The sequence below is a fragment of the Electrophorus electricus genome, chromosome 8 (assembly GCF_041902795.1).
Source record: "Electrophorus electricus isolate QZ-2024a chromosome 8, ASM4190279v1, whole genome shotgun sequence".
Taxonomy (NCBI): domain Eukaryota; kingdom Metazoa; phylum Chordata; class Actinopteri; order Gymnotiformes; family Gymnotidae; genus Electrophorus; species Electrophorus electricus.
In genome coordinates, this window is record NC_137504.1 from 32,483,218 (window position 1) to 32,507,287 (window position 24,070).

The window sequence follows — 24,070 nt, forward strand, 5'->3', positions numbered from 1 at the left end:
ATACAAAACAACAGCATAGCTTCCTCATTGTTCATATAAAGAAGTGTGTGTTGGAAATTCATCAGACAGAAGCTTTTGAGCTGGGACCAGTGTGTGGTGGTTCTTGACCTCATGTCAGAGTACTGTGTAGAGTAGTATTATTAGAAATAAATAGCAAAGTTACAGAGCAGGTATTTATGCTTGGCTGCAGACTACAGTAAATGTAGTCAGGACATAGTCTTAGCATATATCTCCTTATATCTCCATTAAGGATTTACACACAGACTGACATGGTGGATAAAAAGGTGAGTTCTTGTCTCTTTCTGTGTGCTTGTGTATATTCAATACACATATATTGAGTAGAATCGAGCTACTGCATTACTGACATTTTGTCTCTTTACATTGTTATGTATTTATTTGTTTGTCCAATAGGGGTCCATTGCAGTGGCGGGCCTAAAGAGTATTCGAAGTCTTTCTGTAGAAGAAGGCGGGACACACAATTTTTTTAAAAGAGAGCGGTATGTTTGTGTGTGTGTGATGTGTGTGGTTTTAAGGATTAACTGATGTCTACATATAGTAATAAATGATGGGCAACATGGCCTGTGTATTGAAGAGTATGAACATTTAACACTATCTCTGCATATTTGTGTGTCTATTGGTCTGTGTGTGTGTGTGTGTGTGTGTGTGTGTGTGTGTGTGTGTGTGTGTGTGTGTGTGTGTGTGTGTGTGTGTGTGTGTGATGTATGTAGTGACGAGAGTATTGATATACACTGTGTGGGTTTTCCTGATCATCCAGAGGATCTGAATCTGCAACTGATAATTAAATCAGGTTGGCTTGATAAAACTCCCCCTAATGGGTAAGTATGTGTGAGTTTGGGAAACAGGGTGTATGTGTGTTTGTGTGTTTGTTTGTGTGTCTGTGTATTGAATTTAATTTTTAGCATTTTCTTTTCACAACCATAGTGTTTGTGTGTGGGTGTGTGTGTGTTTCAGAAACATGTTGGCATTTTATTTTCACAACCATATCTGCAAAGCTTCAGCTGTACTTGTAATTTCAGGAACTCGAGATTCAGCCCATCTCTCATCAGTCTGTAATCAGGAAATCAGAATTTTCTTTGGAAGAGCTAAAATGAACAAATACTTAGGAATCATTTCATAATTAAGCAACACATTTTTGGTAATGTGACCAAATACTGTGTATTGTGTATTCTTCATTTATACATAGCAATATAATTCTTTTTACCTTCATTTGCAAATAGTGTTGAACGTGTAGTGGCAATTTTTTTTTTTTTCAGAGGCCGGCAGTTTCAGAGGAGGTGGGTGCAGCTGGATTGGGAGTATCTGAGATATTTTCAGAACAACAAGGTTCAACCAGTCATCAGTTCAAACATTCAGTAAACGTTCATAGTATCAGAGTATATGTCCTTCTATTCCTGTAACTTCCCATTTGGTGTCTCTCTATATTCCCTTTGATCATTCACTACCTCTCTCTCTCTCTCTCTCTCTCTCTCTCTCTCTCTCTCTCTCTCTCTCTCTCTCTCTCTCTCTCCATCCCTCTCTCTCTACATCCCTCCATCTCATCCCTCTCTCTTATCCTCATCATGCTCTGCAGGAGGTGTACTCTAAGCGCATGGTGGCCCTGGCTTGTGTGAGCGAGGTAGTGCGTGTGGGTGAGAAGCGTTTTGAGATCATAACTCAGGGACGAACTTTTCTCTTCCGTGCACCAAATAGCAGTTGAGTTTTCACTACATGCTTAACTCACTTATAACTGCCTACTACACACTTAACTCCCTGCACTCTAATTTGACTACACACCAATGCCATTATACACTAAACTCACTAAACACTACACTCTGATCTCACTTCTCACTAATCTCATTACACTAAATTGCACTAACATACTTCTTAAAAATGATGTATTAAGCAATCTGAACATACTCAAAGGTTGTGTGTGTGTTGATGTGTGTCTTTGTGCATGCATGTGTGTGTGTGTGTGTGTGTGTGTGTGTGTGTTTTAGAACAGAGAGATGACTGGCTGAGCTGTCTATGGAAGGTTCTAGATAGTCGACAAGAGAAAAAGTGTGGGAATGGCTTTTTTAAAACTGCTGTTGTCAGTACTGAGGGCTACCTGGAAATGACATCACCACGCAACAAACTCTATACAGTGGTTAATAACCACAAGGTGTACCTGTTCAGAAATCGTGAGGTGTGTGTACAGTATATGTGTGTTCATAAGTGTTATGGGATGCTCACATTTCTGTAAACGTACACCTTTGAAAATGTTGCATGGCATGTGTATGTGTATATGTGTGTGCAGGAGTATTTGCAGGGTATAGGAATCACTGACATTGACATGTCTAGAGCAAGTGTGAAACAGACCAGCAAATTTGTCAAAATTACCACCCCTTACCGGACCTTCAGGTACACTTTAACTTAACAACAACGACCATAATAATAATAATAATAATAATAATAATAATAATAATAATAATAATAGCTCAATGACATGTATAATGAACTTTATAAGTGTCATTTTTACATTTCTTTTATTTCTTTCTTTCACAAACACACACAAAAAAAACCCCTTTCTCCTTGTCTTTTATAATGTAGTTTCATGGTGGACTCACAAGTGGAGTGGCAGCATTGGTATGCTTGTCTGATGGCATGTGTGAGCCAGTCATCATCAGACAGTGTGTGTGAGAGGGTTTGGAGTTTGGAGACAAATCGTGCGTGTGCAGACTGTGGTGCTGTAATGCCAGAGTGGGCCTCAGTCAACCTGTGTGTGCTGCTGTGTGAACAATGTGCAGGTAAAAACAAACACACACACACACACTCACACACACACACACACACACACACACACACGGTATACCACTGCTTATAGAGTCATGTCTGTGTAAATACAGTTACACGTGCCCCTGTGTGTGTGTGTGTGTGTGTGTGTGTGTGTGTGTGTGTGTGTGTGTGTGTTTGTGTGTGTATGTGTGTGTGTGTGTGTGTGTGTGTGTGTGTGTGAGATGACAGGTGTGCACCAGTCTTTAGGACAATCTGTATCCAAGGTTTACAATCTGAAGTCAGATGAGTGTGTGTGGACTGATGATCTCATTAAGGTATAGTGAGCTCTGATCTAACAACCACACTCTACACTGCTCAAGTGTACTAAAACCTGTATTTTTTTAACATTCTAGTGTTCAGTTTACATAATTTATAGGAATTGCCTAAGCAATTCCTAAGCATCATTGGGAATGAGAAAGATACTATATATGTGTAACTAATAATAATAATATTAATAGTAATAATAATAATAATAATACAGTTTCCATTAGAATGAACTTAATTCTGTCTGAATCAGTTTTTCAGATGGTTAGAAATTCACTCCACTTGTTGTTATTTTTTTGTGTATAATTTTTCCGCTACACAGATGTACAAAACGGAAAACTGTAAAGTTTAAAAAGTCTATGTGATCAGAATTTTTTTCTGATAAAACTAAAACAGAAATACTGATATTAGTTACTATGTCTACCAAGTATAAGAGCTCTACTTTTAAAGCAGGCTTTGACACTTTTTTCTGAGCAATCTGAATGTACTGCTTAGTACCTTGGTGTTATCTTATAATTTAAGGCCCATATAACTGTCATCTAACTGCTGTCAACAGCCATGCAGAATGACACATTACATAATCCTATACATTGCAGCGAAACCAGTAGGTGCTTTCATAATGTCTAGATGAGACTAATGCAGTGTGTGGTGAGCTGCTGTGTCTTCAGCTGGCTCTGAATGTAGCAGCTTGTGTAATTCCCCGGACCAGAGTGAATCGCTTACATTTACAGCATTTAGCTGACACTTTTATGCAAATCCAGGTACAATTATGATTGAATAAAACTTGAGCAATTGAGGATTAAGGGCCCAACAGTAGCTAATTGGCAGTGGTGGTGTTTGAACGGGCAACCTTCTGATTACTAGTCATGTACCTTAAGCACTTTAGTCATGTCTGTCTTACTGAACAATGTCTTGCTTACAGTGATTAAAGCCTTTAATGGCTTTGATCAGTGTTATAACCCATCCCAGCCTCTTCTCTCTGATAATTCTTGGAACCACCTGCAACTAGAAAGACTTTTTCTCTCTGTACAACTCTCTTATATGGACAACCAGCTTGAGAGGTTTTTAAAATCCAGATCAAAATATATTTGTTTAGTTTGGCCCAGAATTCATTTTTAAGGTCATTCCTTTATAATTTATTATAGATTTTATTTGATATATTTCATTTTTGTCACGGAGTGCTCTTCCCCATAAGTCACGTGGTACGGCCCACCGTGTGCAGGGGGATCCACATGTACCGTGTTTGTGTTGTAACCACGCCCCACGGGATTGCACACACGTGTATAGGGTTTAATGTTAATGTCTTGTGTGTCTATTTAAACCCCTGTCCGTGTGTGCTCCCTTTGTTGGTCATTGTCTCTACGTCTGTGTCAATCCTGATTAGTATAGCCGTAACATTGTTTTGTGTAATCGTATATTAATGTATCGTTGTTCTATGTTTAATGTTAAGTGTACAGTCATGTTTTCCATCGGTGTTTGTGTGAGTGCCACCCTTGTTGTACATATTTAATGTCATTAAATGTTTCACATTGTCAAGGGAGTCTGTGCGTCCCTCCCCATGCCCTGCGGCACTCGGGCCAGCAGCAACATTACAATTTGTAGCATTATTATGTATTGTGTTTAAATGAAACTTTAATATGTATTCCATATTATGTAATGCACTTTGAGATTTTTATTATTTTATTTAAGTCATCTAACCTAAAGTTATCTGTCTGTTTTCTTCATCCTTGGGAAAATTCCTTCAGGGTGTGATTCAAAGTTGTTGTTCTTTGCTGGTAGGTTTTCCTTTTAATAGGCAACAGTAAAGCCAACCAGTTCTGGGCAGTGGATGTTCCTGCTTGTGAGAGGCTGAGTCAGAATGCCAGCAGTTCCGAGCGTGTCAAACACATCACTGCTAAATACCAAGATGCCATGTACTGTAAACGCCACACCCTCTATGGTCAGCAGAAGGAACTCAACAATGTATGTACACACTCCAATTACCTAATTGTATAATGTTACACATGAGGGATTATTTAAAATATTGTTATGGGGTTTAACATGCTTATTCCTAAACAAATTCCTTTTCTGTCCTCAGGCACTGTGCACTACAGTACAGACTGATAATTTGGTGGAGACTCTCTCTCTGCTGTTCTCTGGTGCAGAAATCAGATGTTACACAGGCATCCCAGAATTCCCTTCTCCTCTAGCTCTGGCGAAGCACACAGGACAGCCAGCACAGGTGGAGCTACTGCGGCATCACCTGACCACAGGTAGACACTGCCACACACATGCACTCACACGTATGTTTACATACCTGGTAAAGCAAGACAATTTGTATTTTTAAATAAATGTAAATAGTGATGTGGAACTTAACTATTGAAGACATGATGAGGAAATTATATTGTATTGAAACTTATGTGGTGAGAGGTGAGATGAGGAAATCACCTTTAGAAGTGAAACTTGATATTCAAACAGGAAATACACACTTAAGTAGGAGCACTGCAGTATCAAAACAAAGATAAGCTTTGAGGCTTTGATAACATGCTTCTTTAAAGAAGCAAAAGGTCATTTTAGAACCGAGAAGTAACAAATTATATTTATGAAAGTAATTATTTATTATGTGTACATTTTTTCTATGAAGTGCAGAGCACATGAGAGCACATGAGTCAAATTTCTTTGTAGCACTCAAATGAACCAGTTTATGCTCCATAGAGAGGGCCCCCAACATTGAGGTAGCCAAAATTAAAATAGATTCAAAACAGAATCTCTGAAACATCCAGAATAAAAGATGATTAATAATTTGAGAAAGAATCATTGGAAAATTATGTATTGCTTTTTTATATAAAAGAGTGCTGGGGAGATTTACTACTGGAGACATGTTTCAAAATATATGTCTGTGCTACTTAAAAGCATTATAGAATAATTGCAATTATTGCAACCTGCATCTTAAAGGCAATACATTTCTGGAAGATTTTGGGTGTGTAGGTCATCATAACATAGGGACTCTGAGGGGTCTGGCAAAACCAGATGCTTGTGGATATGAAAAAGGAGGTGATTTATTAATTGTACAAGGATAGGGGAATAATCCAAGGTACATGAAGGGGAACTCCAAAACGTAAAGAAATAACCAGTCCAAGTCCGAAACCAAAAGAGCAATGACAAAAAGAACCAGGCAGAAAATACAAAAGGGGTAGGCAAAAAGACAAAAACCAGAAATATAAGAACAGGGTACAATACACAGAAAGGCTATCCAAAAAGAATGCTCGGTATGCTTTAAGATAATCTGTCAGCAATACTTTGCAAAGACTGTGAGTCTGAAACATTCTTATATACACTTGTAATCAAGACATACAGGCGGGTTCAATACTCTGGCGACTCTGGCGATTGGTTGCGTCGTTGACCAGGTGACGAACGGGTTGCTGGGTACTGTAGTCTGAATTGGGAACTGGCATTATGACAGTACCCTCCCCCAAAGAGGCACAAGGTCAACAGCGAAGTCCCCTTGCCATCATGGTGGACTCCGGTCTAGTGCAGGCTCTATCCTTAGGAATGCAGCAAGGGCGACCCTGTGGATGGGGCACAGGTCTGTCCAGGTATTTCGGGTGTACGTCCAATCCAGTACATCACTTCAAGGGACCCAGCTTTGTCCCTTGGGGCCGAATCCCTCCCAGTCCACCAAGTATTGTAGTGAGCCACCCCTCCTCCTAGAATCCAGGATGCGACACACCATGTAAACCGGACTTCCATCATAATCTAGGCTCTGAGGAGGAGTCTCTTTCGGAGAATCCTCGTCCAATGGGCCAGCTATAACAGGCTTAAGGAGAGACATGAAATGACCTCGAGACACGGTAGTGAGCAGGAAGGTTCAGCTGATATGTTACCTCCTTGATACGCTTGATGATTTTGAAAGGGCCGATATACTTGGGGCCCAGTTTGCTGCATGAACCCAGCTTGTGGAAATACCTCATGGACAGCCAAACCCAGTCACCTGGTAGGTAGACAGAGGTCTCCCCCCTGTGCCTGTCTGCCATTTCCTTGTACCTAAGGAGGGCACTTTCGATACATTGATGAGTCTCATCCCATACCTTCTCACTGAGTTGCATCCAATTGTCCACTGCCGGGATGTCAGCGGTGACAGGGGCCCATGGAGCCATAAGGGGTTGATAGCCCAGAATGCACTAAAAAGGGGTTGAGCTGGTAGAGGAACTGGTGAGCAAATTCTATGCCATCTCCACCCAAAGTAGGAACTTGGACCAGTCTAAAGGATTGTTCATGCAGAAACACCTAAGAAATTTGTCCAGTTCCTGATTAGTTCGCTCACACTGCCCGTTAGACTGTGGGTGATAACCAGACGTGAGGCTTACAGTAACTCCTATCCTATCCAGAAAGGCAGACCAGAATCGAGACACAAATTGCAGACCTCTGTCGGATAATATGCCGAATATTCGGAACACCTGCATGAACAGTATCTCAGCAGTCTCGAGAATGCAACGAATCTTACCCCTCTAGAGAACTGATCCACAACTATGAGGATGGTAGTGTTACCCTCTGAACAGGGAAGGTCAGTGACGAAGTCCAAAGCAATGTGCGACCAAGGTCTCTCAGGCACAGGAAGTGGCATGAGTTTACTGGCAGGGAGGGTCTTAGGTGTCTTGCTTTGGCTACAGACAGAGCAGGACAAAACGTAACAGTGGACATCATTCGTCATCGTCTCCCACCAATACCGGTGAGCTATGAGCTGACATGTACATTTCTCCACTGGATGACCCGTAGCGAGGGAGGAATGAGCCCATGCTAACAAACGGTCCAGGCAAGAAGCAGGTACATAACGCTTATGCGTTGGGCATTCCATTGGTGTAACAGCACCTTGTGTGGCTTGTTCAATCTCTCATTGGATAGAGGCCAAGTGGACCCAGGTAGAATGGTTTCCCTTTCCTCCAGTGTCTCCTTTCACTCCCCCAGATGGACATGGGAAAGGGTATCTGCTGTAGTATTCCGAGTTCCTGGACGATATAATCCTGGACATAATCTTGAAATTGAATCTGGAGAACAACAATGACCAACGGGCTTGGCGGGGGTTGGGTTATCTGGCCATACGCATATACTCCAGGTTCCTATTGTCTGTAATCACTAGAAAGGGATGATTAGAATCCTCCAGCCAGTGTCTCCATTCCTCTAGGGCCAATTTAATGGCCAATAGTCTCCGATCCCATAATTTTGCTCTGCAGGGGAAGGTTTCTTGGAGAAATAGGCCACTGGACGAAGTTTGTCCCCTTGATGCCTCTGCGAGAGCACGGCCCTGATTCCAATATTAGATGCATCTGCTTCTACAATAAACAAGACTGTAGGATTCAGGTGTCAAAGGATGGGGGCCATGGTGAAAGCCTCCTTTAACTTGACGAATGCATCCTCAGCTGCCAGAGTCCAATCCCATTTAGTAGAAGACCATTTAAGGACAGATGTGAGGGGGGCCACTATGCTACTGAAGTTTCTTATGAAGTGTGGATAGAAGTTCACGAAGCCCAGGAAACTCTGTAGCCTTTTGACGGTGGTGGATACCGGCCAATGAAGGATGGCTTCTATTTTTTTGTCATCCATAGTAACTCCCCCATGGCTTACTACATACCCCAGGAAGGTCATGGTCATGATATGGAATTTACATTTCTCCCCCTTTACATACAGTACATTCTCCAGGAGAATCTCTAGTACTGAACGCACATGTCGGATGTGCATCGGAAGATCAGGTGAGTAAATAAGAATGTTGTCAATATACGTGATGACATATCATCCTATTACCGTTCGAAGAACATCATTGATGAATGCTAGGAATATCGAGGGTGTGATGCTGAGACCATACAGCATCACCTTGTACTCATAATGCCCCTTGTGGTGACAAAGGTGGTTTTCCATTCATCTCCCTTCTTGATCCATATAAGATTATACATGTTACAGAGGTCCAATTCTGTGAAGACCTTTGTCTCTTAGCTGTTTCAGGGGCTGAGTGGTAGCGGATAAGCATACTTCCTTGAGATCAGGTTTTGGTTTCGGTAATCAATGCAGAGAAGAAGGCCACTGTCCTTTTTCTTTACGAAGAAAAAACCTGATGTCATGGGGGAAGTGGATGGCTGAATGAAACCCTGCCCTAGTGCCTCCTCTATATATTGTTCCATGGCTCTTTCCTCTTCTTGGGAGAGGGGATAGATGCATGCCTTTGGTAAAGTTGTACCCTCTAGGAGTTTGACAGAACAATCACATGAATGGTGATGGAGTAACAGGGTTGCCTTCGCCCTGCTGGGGGGGAACGAAAACTTGTTCGTCAGCAGGGCTCTCAATCATCGTGGCGCAGAGTCATAGTGTGGGTAAAGTCCAACAGTTCTTCTGACAATAAGCTGACCACTGGGTTATCTCCATTCTGGGGCCATGAAATATATTTGGGTTATGTTGCTCCAGCCACAGCAGGCCCAGAATGACTGGAAATGATGAAGCTTGCAAGACTAGAAAGGATATGAGTTCAGAGTGGAGGGAACTGGTGGTGAGTTGTACAGGGGTTGTGCAGAGAGATATGGGATGATCAGGTCGTGTACCAGATGGGCATGAATGAAGTTGCCCTCTGGCCCGCAATCAACTAGGGCTGTGAACATAGAGGACGGAGTATGAGACCCAATATAAACTGTCAATGTGAATGATTTAGGTTAGGTAGGAGACGACAGTCCCTGACTAGATGGCCTGCTGATCCACAGTATAAACACAGACCTCCTTGGAACCAGCATCATCGTTCCTCCCCAGATAAGCGAAAGGAGTCACATTGCATAGATTCCACCATGGGTTCTTCTCTGACTTCCGATCCAGGACTGGGAAAGGGATAGTTGGAGTGAACACTACCAGACACAGATCTGATTGGACGCCTCCGATTGGTTGCGTCATTGACTGGGTGACGAATGGGCTGCTGGGTTCTGTAGTCTGCATTGGGATCTGCCGTTATGACAGGTACATAGGTAAACATAACATAGAACATAGAAAAAAAAACTGGTGGCTCATTCAAAGAAAGTGTCACAAATGCCACGATATTCAAAATGTCAAACAAGCTGAGTTCAGTCAAAGCTCAGTCAAAAATCAGTCAACGCTCAAATATTAGTCAATGATCAGTCAAAGATTAGTCAAAGCTCAACAATTATTCAAAGATCAAAGTTCAAAGGTCATTCAAAGATCAGTCAACGCTCAAAGATCAGTCAAAGATCAGTCAAAGATCAGTCAAACCTTGGTCAAATCTCAAATATTAGTCAATGATCAGTCAAAGATTAGTCAAAGCTCAACAATTATTCAAAGATCAAAGTTCAAAGGTCATTCAAAGATCAGTCAACGCTCAAAGATCAGTCAAAGATCAGTCAAAGATCAGTCAAACCTTGGTCAAAGCTCAAAGATCGGTCAAAGCTCAGTTAAAGATCTGTCAACACTGAGTCTGGTATTATTTTCCAGACATGGTGCTCAAGGGCAAAATACACAAGCTGAAGATAAAAATAACAAATGTTTCAGTCTGTAGTCTACATAATAATAATAATAATAATAATAATAATAATAGGTGTTTAAATACTAGGTTATCCTTTAAGGCATGCTCACAATATCCTCTTTCCACACAGTCGGTCACACGTCTGTTCTCTGTCATAATGGATACCTATTCAAGGTTGCTTCCTCTGCAAGGCCAATCACTGACTACAAACCGCAAGCAGGTAGGTGACTCTGACTTGACCCTTACCTCTCTACATGAGGGTTAACCCTAACCCTTACCATTCTATATGAGGGTTATCCCTAACCCTTACCTCGCTACATGAGAGTTAACCCTAACCCTTACCTCTTTACATGAGGGTTAACCCTAACCCTTACCTCTCTACATGAGGGTTAACCCTAACCCTTACCATTCTATATGAGGGTTATCCCTAACCCTTACCTCTCTACATGAGGGTTAACCCTAACCCTTACCTCTCTACATGAGGGTTAACCCTAACCCTTATCACTCTACATGAAGGTTAACCCTAACCCTTACCAGTCTACATGAGGGTTAATCCTAACCCTTACCAGTCTACATGAGAGTTAACCCTAACCCTTACCTCTCTACATGAGAGTTAACCCTAACCCTTACCTCTCTACATGAGAGTTAACCCTAACCCTTACCTCTCTACATGAGGGTTAACCCTAACCCTTACCACTCTACATGAGGGTTAACCCTAACCCTTACCATTCTACATGAGGGTTAACCCTAACCCTTACCTCTCTACATGAGCGTTAACCCTAACCCTTACCATTCTACATGAGGGTTAACCCTAACCCTTACCTCTCTACATGAAGGTTAACCCTAACCCTTACCATTCTACATGAGGGTTATCCCTAACCCTTACCTCTCTACATGAGGGTTAACCCTAACCCTTACCTCTCTACATGAGGGTTAATCCTAACCCTTACCAGTCTACATGAGAGTTAACCCTAACCCTTACCTCTCTACATGAGGGTTAACCCTAACCCTTACCACTCTACATGAAGGTTAACCCTAACCCTTACCAGTCTACATGAGGGTTAACCCTAACCCTTACCACTCTATATGAGGGTTATCCCTAACGCTTACCTCTCTACATAAGGGTTAACCCTAACCCTTACCACTCTACATGAGGGTTAACTCTAACCCTTACCACTCTATAGAGGTTAACTCTAACCCTTACCACTCTATACAGGGTTAACTCTAACCCTTACCACTCTATAGAGGTTAACTCTAACCCTTACCACTCTATAGAGGTTAACTCTAACCCTTACCACTCTATACAGGGTTAACTCTAACCCATACCACTCTATACAGGGTTAACCCTAACCCTTAGCACTCTACAAGCAGCAGTAAATCCTGCTTTATGAGACAGGTTCCTGATTACACTTGTTCAGTCTTAGCTGCATCATGCACCTACCACACTGGCCCTCTACAGAGACACCATCCCCACCCCTGTGCTACTGCCAACCACAAACACCCATCAAAAGGTGGACTTGACTGATCCCTGAACAGAAATTCAGGATATAAAGCAATCCAGGTGGGAATTAAACTCACAGTCTTCAGCTCTAAAGACTGATGTCTTATCCATATTGGACATTCTAAACTTGTAAACAATTCATTACGTGCTGATTTGTGTTGTGCTGAATGGTATGCTTCCCAATAAAGATGTTGGTTTTCATATCATATTTTAAGCTTATTTTAAGTATTGATGTAGAATCAATCTTGTCAGTAAATCCTTTAAGTAAGGAGGAGTGGATGGCAGCACCCAGACCCCTTTAATGATGCACATTAAATTTGACTGTAGATGATGTGTGTGAATCATGTCTTTGACCTGACATGTTAGATATGGCAAAGTGAAACAGATGCATTTACAATTACATTCATGGCATTTAAAAGACGCTCTTTTCCAGAGCGACTTACAAAAGTGCTTTGTCATTTACTCATAGAATACAGATACACATAAAAGTCATTGTTATGTTAATTTAATTTACTCAGCAAATGTCTTGTGTGTTGTTTGAGTTTGTGGGGAGCCATGAGTTTGAAGGCTTTCATAAAACAGAAGTAATGTTCTTATCTGTGTTTTGTAGATTTTTCTCAGAGGTGGTGTTGCCTGGGCAACGGACTGTTCAGTTACTATAAGACTGAGCAGAGCACTAACAGGTGTGGCTGCATAAAAACGAGTGACATCATCTGCCTGTCCTTCAACAGTCCAGGGATTCATGGGTAACACTCTCCAGCTCTGGCCTGATACTTTTCATTATTTAATGACTGTACTTTCAGTTGTTTAGTCCAACATGGCTATGGTGTCTCTTTTGATTGGTTGGCAGGTATGAACATACCTTTGAGCTGTACACTGATAGTGGGCGGGTCTATCTTTTTGGAGCTGATGACATCGTTACTATCAAAGAGTGGATCAGGGCATTTGCTATAGTAACCAAGATTACTTATATTACTCACACCCTGCTCCTTCAAACACAAACTGTACCTTTACTACCATCTCAAACTCATACTGGACCATTTCTATCACCTCAAACTCAGACTGTACCATTACTGTTTTTTCACACTCAGACTGTGCCATTTTTAACATCTCAAACTGAGACTGTACTATTATGACTGTACTATTACAATATAAGTGTAAGGTAAACTCAAACTGTAGTGTTGATTATCTCTCTGCACTGTGAGGCTATGTAGTTACCCCCTTCTAAATTGGACTGAATTCAATGATCACAATATGGATAACCAGTGATAACCAATCAGACACTACATGCTTTTCTCAGGGAACCAGGGATTATTTTTACTTGAAGAGAGGTTAAAAGGATGAAAGGAAATTCCATTATTTTCTTCTGGAGAGACAAACCAAAGTTTTGTCTGTCTGTCTGTATCTCTGTATGTTCATCCAGGCACTGCTTCCTGCTGTTCTGAGTGATGTTTGTGGACTCTGTGATCGTCTGGGCCGCCTACGCTGTGCTGAAGGCAGTTCTGGAATTGGTTGGTTCTGCCTTAGTGGCTCTAGACTGCAAGTTCTTCTTCATGATTCAGTACAGAATGTTGACCTGCGCAAGCTACTTACACTCAGTGAGTGACAGAGCACACACACTGTAATGAAGGGCTTTTATTTTGTACACTGTAATGAAGAACCTTTATTTATGCACCACATTCAAAATCTCTGTTGTCCAGCCCCATTATTATTCCATGATTGGACAATTTATTTGCCGGGTCACTACTTCCCACCAATGAGAATCTTGGCTTCTGCACATCAACGTCTGAAACACGGTTGCCATTTGTCCATCAGCAACTGGCATTGCAGGCCAGCCTGGATACAGACAGACGTGGTGCACTGGTAGTCTAATTGGGCCATTCTTTTCTCTGCTTTCTTTATTGTGCATCAACAAAGTGTACAGTAAAGAAACCCACTTTCCTTCTTTGGAGGAAAACATCTTTCAGCCATTACTAGAGGATGCAGCTGTAACTCTACAACCAATTATAATTAAACCAGTACACACACACACACACACACACACACACACACACACACACACACAATATGCCTACATAATTCAGCTTTAAAAAACAATCATATCATTTTTTTGCTGGTTGCTGATATTCAGGTGTGCATGCATGTGTGTTTATGTCTGTGTGTATACAGCCCTCAGTGACAGTGTGGGGGATATGGTGTTTTCGTGGAGAGGTGGATCTCTACATGTCATAGCAGAGAACAAGCCCCATTTTCCGGGCTGGGTACGGTCCATCAGACTCTGTGGCGGGGCAGGAGACCAGCCACTCTCCCTGCAGCAGCTCACCGAGTCAGGCATCCCCATCGCTGTTGACCGCTGTCTCGACCACATCACACGTCATGGTACACACACACACACACACACACACACACACACACACACACACACACAATTTTCCAAATAAGCAAAACTGTAACAAGTACCTTGTTTTCAAATACTGTATTTCTTGCATATAAATAGAGTGTTCATAAGTGTATTGGGTTTGTGTGTGTGTGTGTATGTGTGTGTGTGTGTGTGTGTGTGTGTGTGTGTGTGTACCATGATGTGTGATGTGTGTGTGTACTGTCAGGTCTCATGTCCACTGGCATCTACAGGAAGTGTGGTGTTCATTCCCATGTGTCAGCTCTGCTGGAAGAATTCCTGCGTGATGCACGGAGTGTTTGTGTTCCCGAAGATATTGCAGTAGACAATGTGACGAACACACTGAAGCGTTTTCTCCGAGAGGTCAGAGAAGGATTGTTTAATGGACAGCAAAACTCACAGAACTGGCTTTGTACTGCAGGTTAATGACATGCACACATACACAAGCACCTGTTATCATCCCTCTTCCAAAAAAAACTACAATCTTTGAGAGGTAGTGTTCGAGAGGTTGACAATGAGAACAAGGGTGTGTGTGTGTGTGTGTGTGTGTGTGTGTGTGTGTGTGTACAGCCCTCTGTGATACTGTGGGGGATATGGTGTTGGTGGTGGGGAAATAGTGTAGAAATATTGAAGACTACTGTGAGATTAGAACAGTGCTGTAAAACCTTTCTCACTGCTGCCTGCACTGGACTGCAGTGTCATTTACATTTACATTTCTTTGCAATGTCAGTACTTTTAGCCTCTTCTCACATATATGGAGGCCATAGATAAAGCTGCTTCCATCCAATCTTGCTTTTTTGTTTGTTTTTGTTTTTTGTTTTTTGGTGTTTTAATCCTGGTGTCATTGTGTCATACTTTCTGCAGAGTTAACAGATAACTGTAACAAAACCAGCAGATACCAGACACTCCTGTCCAGCTTGCCTGAAGTCAACAGAGAGACCTTCAAAGCTCTCTTTAACCACCTCTACTGGTACCCGTCATTACTTTGCTGTAGATGTTTTCAAAAGCTTTGTTTGTTAGGTTCACAATTCAGGAAGAAAGCACGTGAAGGAGACAAAAATTCATATTATTATTTTCATTGTTGTTTTCACTTCCACAAACCAAACACCAACATCTGAGGTTTCATTGCCTTTTTCAAGACAGACAGACCTTTGTGTCTAATTTCCCGTTAGGGATTAGCGAAGTGTTATCTTATACGTGCGCTGCCTTTTGGGACTCTTCCAAAAAAGGAAGTTTTTCAGATTTCAGGACTGGGAAAAGTCTTTCTGGTATATATATTCCCCTTTGCTTTGAGGAACTGTGTGTCTAAGTGCTAACCACTTTCTGTTAGCGTGCAGAACTTCTCCAACATAAACCACATGACGACACGGAATCTGGGACTCGTGTTCGGGCCGACTCTCTTTCAGACGGATAAAGCCGACCCCAGGACCTTCAAAGTGGTGGAGGACTTGATTGGAAGTTACTGTGCCATCTTTAATGTGAGTCCAGCCTGAAACCAGCAGGTCACAACCTTTAAAGTAATGCCTGTCTCCTTGACTGTCCATGAGGACCTGAGTGCTTGTTAAAATTGCTATGGTTCACATGCGTCATTGTTAACGTCACACTGAATAATGAGATAATCTTTCTTTACAATGGTGGCAGTAATAGAATTTCTTTTTTACACATCTGACACAAGTCTAATAGTCTCTAGAATTACTTGTATACTCAGAAGAAATGGAAAGCACCTCAGTCATAGATGCTGTGACATTGCACTGACATTTGAAAGACAGCTAAACACACAGCTAAACAAATGTTTTTCCCCAGATCTCAGATGCAGAGCTTCAGAAGCAGATGGACATGACCCTTCTCATTCTAAACAAGCTCAAAGACCAGGTGAGAGTTCAAGGTTTCAAAGGGCCTCTGGGTAATTTAGACGCTCAACACCTTGCATCTCCACACAGTGCACACCTTGGTGAAACCCATGGCACAGTCTGAACATGTTCACATGTGCAACTTCCTGCCTTCTTCGGATGACTGATGTTGTCACTGTGTACCAGGCCTCTCTGACACCTGTCCCCTCCCACACCGTCTGTGCCATTTACCTGGAGAAGAGGGAGGAGGATGCAGAACTCCTTGTGCAGGTGAGTCACCTTTCAGCAGTGTTCAGCTCAAGCTCGAGCTTGAAGCTTCACCTGCTCCTATATGACAATGGGCTTTTTTTTTTTTTTTTTTTTTACTAGGGATTCAAGAATTACATCATGGCCTTAAAGTGTAATCTGTATATAAAATGCAATATTTAGTAACTACACAGACAGTATTTCAAGTCCTGTACCAACTGTCAGTACACTCCAGCCTGTGAAACAAAGCACGTCCACTGTTTTAAGGATTTGTTGACCAGAGCTGCGCATACTGAACCAGACATTCCCATGTTAGCTTAGCTAATATTCCAAAAAATTATACCACTTAGCCATGTTGACAGAAGCCTTCAGCTTTAAGCATGTTTTCATTTTCATTTTTCTCAAAAGCACTGGTCAGGAGCTCTAAGGGACTTGGAATTTAAGTTAATTCTGATTCAGTATACATAAGCAAAATTAAAGTAGAATACACAGATGAAATAAAGAGTGCTCTCTCTCTCTCTCTCTCTCTCTCTCTCTCTCTCTCTCTCTGTGTGTGTGTGTGTGTGTGTGTGTGTGTGTGTGTGTGTGTGTGTGTGTGTGTGTGTGTGTGTGTGTGTGTGTGAGGTCGGGATGAGTACAACAGTAGAGGAATTGGTCCTGGAGGTTTTAGAGATGTGTGGAATCCAGCCAGCAGATGGAGAGTTTTGGAGGTGTTATGAGACCAAGGAAGAGATTGGTCAGAAAACATTCCTCAAACAGAGTTGTCAAGCTGTTTTTCTTTATTTAAGTGCAGAAAACAATATTCTTAAATATTCTTTGAAATGAAATATTGTTTTAAATGAAGGTCCGACTGAAGTGCATGTAAATAGTCTAAGAATATAAACTATTAATATATATCTCTAAGCTTAAACCATGTCCACACAGTAACACAAGTGGAAGGACTGAAAACAGATGGATAAATTTTGATACATTTGCAGTGACTGGAATATGGTTGTTGTTTTATACCCTGCACATTGCTTTAAAACCAACTGATAATAGCATTAATGAAACAGGTATAAATACAGATTCAAAGATTTAAAAATAGAGTCATAAAAATGTCTGTTTATCAGAGCGAGAGCTGCACTACAAGGAAGCAGTGCTGCCAGTCTGTTACTCCCTCAGCCCACAGAGCCACCTGTTGGTCAAGAGAAGCCATTACACCAGTGACATCAATATGTATTTGAGTATGTGCAATTCTGCATCAGCTTCCTGTTATCTCCCAGATTAAGTATAAGATCCTTCTACAGTTCAGAGTGCTACTACCTGCGTCTCTGAGTTCATTCACTTATACGGTCCCTCATACTCCCATAGATCCTCTAGCTCTGTTCTTTTTACTGTCCCACAAACTTGACTTACATTTATGGCATTTAGCACTTTTATGACACTTTTATCCAGTGTCCAACAGTGTTAACTTGGCAGTGGTGGGGCTTGGACCAGCAAGTTTCCAATTACAAGTCCAGTACCTTCACCACTGAGCTACATGTAACCAAGGTTCCTTTAAATATGAACTAAAAACTTTCCTCTTCACTGCTCTTGGGTCTTCCAAGTTTCCCACTTGTGAAAGGCACTATATACATTGAAATTATTATTATTATTATTATTATTATTATTATTATTATTATAGTGGTGACCTCACTTTCTCTTTACACTTTGTCTCTTGACTCTTTACACAAGCCCACCTCTGTTTCTTCAATCAGGTGGTAAAGAGGAAGTGTGCAAGCTGGGAGCACTACGCATGAGTGAAGTTAAAGGGGGCAAATGCAAGAGCTTTTCCAACCGCCATTGTGAGCTGATTGGCTCCACCTTCAGGCTGTACAAAGAACTGCAGGTGTGTCTATACATGGGTATAAACCTGAATATATGACATAATATATGTGATATAATAGTGGAGAAATACTCTGAATAAACTTAATTTGATCAGGAGTTGTTCAGTCTAAGGCCCCTATAAAGACAGCTCTGTGTGTGTGTGTGTGTGTGTGTGTGTGTGTGTGTGTGTGTGTGTGTGTGTGTGTGTGTGTGTGTGTGTACTTTTATTGCAGGGCTCTCAGTGTGAGAAGGAATGGCCAGTACAAGAAATAAAGGTCTACCAAGGCTATATGAGTAAACTCCAGCCACCGACACCGTAGGTACACACACACACACACACACACACACACACACACACACACACACACACACACACACACACACACACACACACACACACACACTCACACACACACACAAACTACAGCCATCTACGCAGTAAATACACACACACAGAAAGTACAGACACGTAGACACACACATATATATATATATACACACAGACACACAAACTTCAAACACCTTCATTGTAAATATATTACACACACAGACACACACATGCATATACACACATACAAACTACAGCCAACTACACTGTAATTACAGCCACGTATGCCATAATTACACATATACATTTACACAGATTACAGACACCTACAACATAATTATATACACACACAAACTACTGCTACCTACTCTGAAATTACACACACACTCACCTCACACACAAAGTACAGCCACATATACTGTAAATAACACACACAATTTTTAAGAGTAATATTTCTGAAAGTTATTGTTAATGCACTGTAATTTATTTGTTTGCTTGCAGGTGGGGCTTAACAGTGCTTCATGACCAACAGCAGTGGTGAGAAACAGTACAAATTATTGGATTAAGACTAAGCAAAGACAACAAAAAACCTGGAACTGATTCACCATTGGCATGGCAATAATGCCTTAATCCACTTAATCCACATAATCCACATAATTCACATAATTCACATAATCCACATAATCCAGAACAATCATACATAGTTTTGATTATCATGAGAGATGTAAGATTCTAGGATGTTGTTAGAATTTTTGGATCACTCCAGCTGACAAGGCACACAATCTTGGGATACTTCAGGACAATCATTCTCTGTTCATGTTGCTAAATTGACTCAGTTATGCAGGTTCCTCCTCTATAATATCAGGGAAATCCATCCATTTCTCTCCACAGAAGGCCCTCAGGTGTTTGTTCGGGCCCTTGTCAGACTGGCCTACTGCAACTCACTCCTGGCAGGTCTTCTCCTCTGTGCCATCAGACTCCTGCAGCTCATCCAGAATGCAGCCGCTTGGCTTGTTTTTAATCTCCCAAAGTTCTCACCTCTTACCCCCCTGCAGTGTTCCCTCCACTGGCTCTCTGTAGCAGTTCCATCAGATTAAAACAGTGACAATCTCCTACAAAGCCAGAACAGGGTCAGATCCCATCTACCTAAAGGCACTACTCAAATGCCATTGTTCCCCACACTGCCTTAGAGCCTCTAGTACTGATCGACTCAAAGCACCATATCCCTCAAGACACCAACTGTTCTGTGTCTTGGCCCCCAGGTGGTGGAATTAACTTCCACTGGCTGTTCCTACAGCTGAGTCACTGGCTGTCTTCAAACAAAGACTGTAGACTCATTTCTTGAGTGAGTCACTCATATATGTGTGGAAAGGTAGTGCCTGGACCAGTTGTCATGTCAAGACAGATGACAGGTACCCATGTCCCTACCTATAATCCTATAAATAGATATAGTAGGCATGATTTGGTAGTGTGGGATCCCATAGCATCCAGGTAGTTGATTTTAAGTTATGTTAAATGCATTTTCTCTGCATATGTTGATGTATTTTACATGCTCTTCATTTGGGGAAGATAATCACAGCGTAATATAATTCCCTCACAGGGCACTTAGCATTGGTTGGAATAAAGGAGATGCTATAGGTATGTCTGCCAAGCCTTACAGCAAAAATGGGTTTGATTACAAGACTGCTGTGATGGCGGCAGTGAGAGAGTGATACGTTAGTGTGGATGAGAAGACTCTTTAAGAAGCCAAAAGGCAAGGCAGAACTAAAGTGTGTGTGTGTCAGTGGGCATGTCCCTCTCTCTGGGTGCCTGGGCATTGTGACAACTCTTGTCTGTTTCTGTGTTCCTTACCTAGGATGACTCCTGAACTATTGCTGTATCCAGCATATGTCCGTCCTATTGATCTCTACACTTCTTGTTTTTTAATCTCTATTTCTCTTCATTAATGTGGTCGGAGGGTCTAAACTGTTTGCATTTGGGTAGGAATCGTGTTTAGGTTGTGTTAAATACGGGATTCGGCAGTAGTCACAGTGTTTGTCACACGTGTTCGTAAAAAGAAAAGAGAAACGTCCACATGAGTCAGTGTAAAAAGTACAAGCAATAAAGGTGTTTATTGCAGATTAGCAACAAAATCACATCTCAAGGGACATTCTAAAACAGTTATTCCTAATTTGAAATGCAACAAGGTACGAAAACTGTGTTGGTCCCAGGAATCAAAACGTGTATCTTAATTAAAGTGACCATATGCAAAGGTTTATGAACATAATCCAAAACATAAAGAAAAGCATCCTATGCCTTTAACTTGTACTTAAACAATAGAAATTACACTCGTGCCATCTATATGAGTATTATAATAAATTACAATAATTTAATTACAATAATTACAATCATTTATGCACTTATACTATTTATGGCATTACAACAATACGCTAAACTTACAAAATACATTTTTAATAAATACAAGCAAGGCTAACAGTACAATTCGTACATGACTAAAGTACTTTGGCACCCACATTGAGGGTTGTATGTTGCTTATATGTTAAATAACAGCACTAGGCAACAAAAAAAGGCTCTGGCCCCGCCCCTCTCCTGGAATATTAGTGTGGATTTACACTCCTGAATCATCCATGGAGAAAGAAGTGTGACGACTGAGAGTGATCAAACCTATTTGCCTTAGGTGTAATGTTTGTGTTAGATTTGACACATAGCTTGGCTTTGTCAAGCTGCCGTTTCCACTGGCAATCCACATTAATAAGATTTATTTATGACAGAGACTACAAAGCTCGGGTGTGTGCCATACACTGTAAACCATACACTGTAAGCATTAAGACATAAAAGTCATTTCTTTCTCTCCAGGTACTTTTGCTGTGATTCTGAAGATGAATTCATAGAGTGGATTGCCACTATTATGAGCCTTCAGGTGATTACCTCATGACACCAGTACCATAGATATGCTACACCAGTACCACACCAGTACCACTGTATATGCTTCTCTGTTTCTCCTTTTTTTCTCCCTGTTTCTCTGTCTCTGTTTCTCAGCATGGTGGGGACTTGGGCTGATGGAGGAGGAAGATGGATGCTGTTGGATCCTGTTTTTTTTTGTTTTGCTATTTTTTACAGGGGGCCTTAACAAACAAACTAGAAATGTTTGTCATGTTTTAGATCTTCCTCAGGTTTCTATATATAAACATGCATACTCGCATTTATATTACATATTTACGCTTTATGCACTAACAGATTATATTACACCTTTATGTTCTAACAGATTAACTTCTTTGTTTTCATACAATGAACACTGTTACCAGAAAATCAGCAAATGTAGGTATTTACCAACTGAAAAAAAAAATCACAAATATGCACAAATGCTAAACTTTAAATAACTGCATATATAATTCTTCACATACTAGTTTGCACTAACAGTAATGAAAGCTACACACATTAAGATTGTAGTTTGAAATGGATTCCTACAGTATATGTATGGATTTACCATTTTGATGCCAGTAATTGTTCTTATTCAGAAAACATTTTGATAATGACCTTCCCACACAGTCATACTCATTAAACCTTTTTTTTTTTTTGTGTACATTGTTTTTTGTTTGTTTTTGTTTTCACAAAAAAGGTCATGAGTGTGGCTGCTGGGTTATGGATGGTGACAGAAAATGTCTGAACTTCACGCAGTCGCTCTGGTTTATCAGTGAGAGGGATTGCCCTGCCTATTGACTCTTACCTGTATCATAATGTATGTCAGCAGATAGATAAAAGCAGTATGGCTATAGTGGAAGTGAATCATTAACTTTTAAAAATCTTGTCAATAATGTCTGTTGTACTCGGAGGAACTTAGTGGACAATACATAAGCCAAAGCAAATTTATTTGTAGGCCTACAGCATACATTTCACACGCAAAAAAAGAGTGCTTTATGTTGGCAAGGATGAAAGCAGACAAAAAAAAAATTAAATGAGAGCTTTAGAAAAGAAAAAAAGGAATACATTGGCATTCATTGATGTCATAAAAATGTTAAGGTCAAAACAGAGGTCACGAGTTGGGTGTGACACAACTGAGCACAGTTGCATGTGTTCTCAGAAGAGCTGTATTTGTCCCTCGCTGTTGGAACTCAGATCACCTGCTGTTTTCATTAGACCTGTTTGCTATCATAGTGTTATCTCATCTATTGCTGTTGATGGGTTTGTCTTACAGGTTATTCCTATTTTGGTTCCCTCAAACGCTGTCATGTCATCTAGCTTTTGAACAATACACTGTGCATTGACCCTGATTTTGGATTAAACTTGCATTTAGATCCCATACTCATTTTTGTCTGTCACTGGGCTGCATACATAACCATACCACAGATTGATTGGAAGCACACTCATAGCAGTTCCTGTAGGGGGACATGTCTGGTCTGGGGTTCTGTAGCCTGAGTGTGTTCTCCTTAGTTCCATGGTTTGTGGGGTGGAGATACCAGCAGGTTATCCAAATTGCTTGCACCTGTGAATGGTAAACAGTAGTCTGTTGAACAGCTTGCAAAGTGAGTCTTCTGAGGTGTGGTGGAGAAAGGCGTCAGGCTTAAATGTGTTGGGTTTGTGGAGCCTGTTATGTATCTGACGACAGTTTAACTGAAAGCCTGGAGGTCACTGGTACTGACCTTACCGCAGGTTTTAGTTTTAGTCATTTTTCACTGATATAACCATTCTTTATGTTGTCAGGTTTAATACACAATGTTACCAGTGAAAGAAAACATTCAGAGATCAGCTACATCTGTTGTGAAAGCACTATATAGGTTTTGAAGTTCTTAGAAGGGCTTCAAAAATTGTGAAAACATTTTGTCTTATGGAGTTTTAAAGTTGTAAGAGTGTAAACATTATGATATAAATATCTATTGCTTTGAACATAAACTGGTTTCCTCTTTCTGTTCCTTCCACTTCCACTTTAGTGTATTACCTTTTGAATTTTGTGATTAGTAATATTTTTTTACTTTGCGTTTTGCATGCTGTTGTCAGCATTTATGTCTTGTTTGTACATTGTCAGTTTTCTCAAGTTTTTGCTTTGGTATGTCTGAATGCTGTGGTTCTTCTGTCCTTGATATTATATAAAACATTAATAATAATAAGTATTATTATTAGAACTATAATAACTATTATTATTATTATTATTATTATTCATTATTATAACAATAATAATAATAATACAAATAATAAAAGTATTGAGCTTATTTCTAATCATACTCATAACTCAGTTAACTCTAGCCTCGATTTACTTATTAATTTGGTTCCTGTCTCTTTAAAGACTTTCTCTTTTTTTCTTCTTTTCCACTCTTTTCCCACCTTCTCCTCTACTGCC

At 40.8% G+C, this 24,070-nt stretch overlaps 1 protein-coding gene across 6 annotated transcripts; it reads left to right on the forward strand.

Annotated features, from left to right (window-relative positions):
- Positions 1–69: 69 nt before the first annotated feature.
- LOC145659109 (arf-GAP with Rho-GAP domain, ANK repeat and PH domain-containing protein 1-like) lies at positions 70–23,035 on the forward strand. 6 transcript variants are annotated; one of them, XM_081720113.1, is made up of 28 exons: positions 70–284; positions 412–497; positions 729–836; positions 1,275–1,344; positions 1,592–1,712; positions 1,998–2,185; positions 2,297–2,400; positions 2,590–2,786; positions 3,004–3,089; positions 4,858–5,040; positions 5,156–5,330; positions 10,698–10,787; positions 12,679–12,814; positions 12,919–13,021; positions 13,492–13,666; positions 14,238–14,447; positions 14,675–14,887; positions 15,331–15,436; positions 15,797–15,944; positions 16,270–16,338; positions 16,503–16,586; positions 17,187–17,298; positions 17,672–17,785; positions 18,299–18,429; positions 18,641–18,723; positions 19,237–19,272; positions 21,592–21,655; positions 21,775–23,035. In XM_081720113.1, exons 1-28 carry the CDS (start codon positions 270–272, stop codon positions 21,793–21,795), a joined length of 3,228 nt encoding a protein of 1,075 aa, XP_081576239.1. In that variant the 5' UTR covers positions 70–269; the 3' UTR covers positions 21,796–23,035. The 6 variants fall into 6 exon arrangements, with proteins under 6 accessions (XP_081576239.1, XP_081576240.1, XP_081576242.1 ...); XM_081720114.1 differs by having other exon boundaries at positions 18,650–18,723; XM_081720117.1 differs by lacking the exon at positions 70–284 and adding an exon at positions 1,038–1,156 and having other exon boundaries at positions 477–497.
- The last annotated feature ends 1,035 nt before the right edge of the window (positions 23,036–24,070 follow it).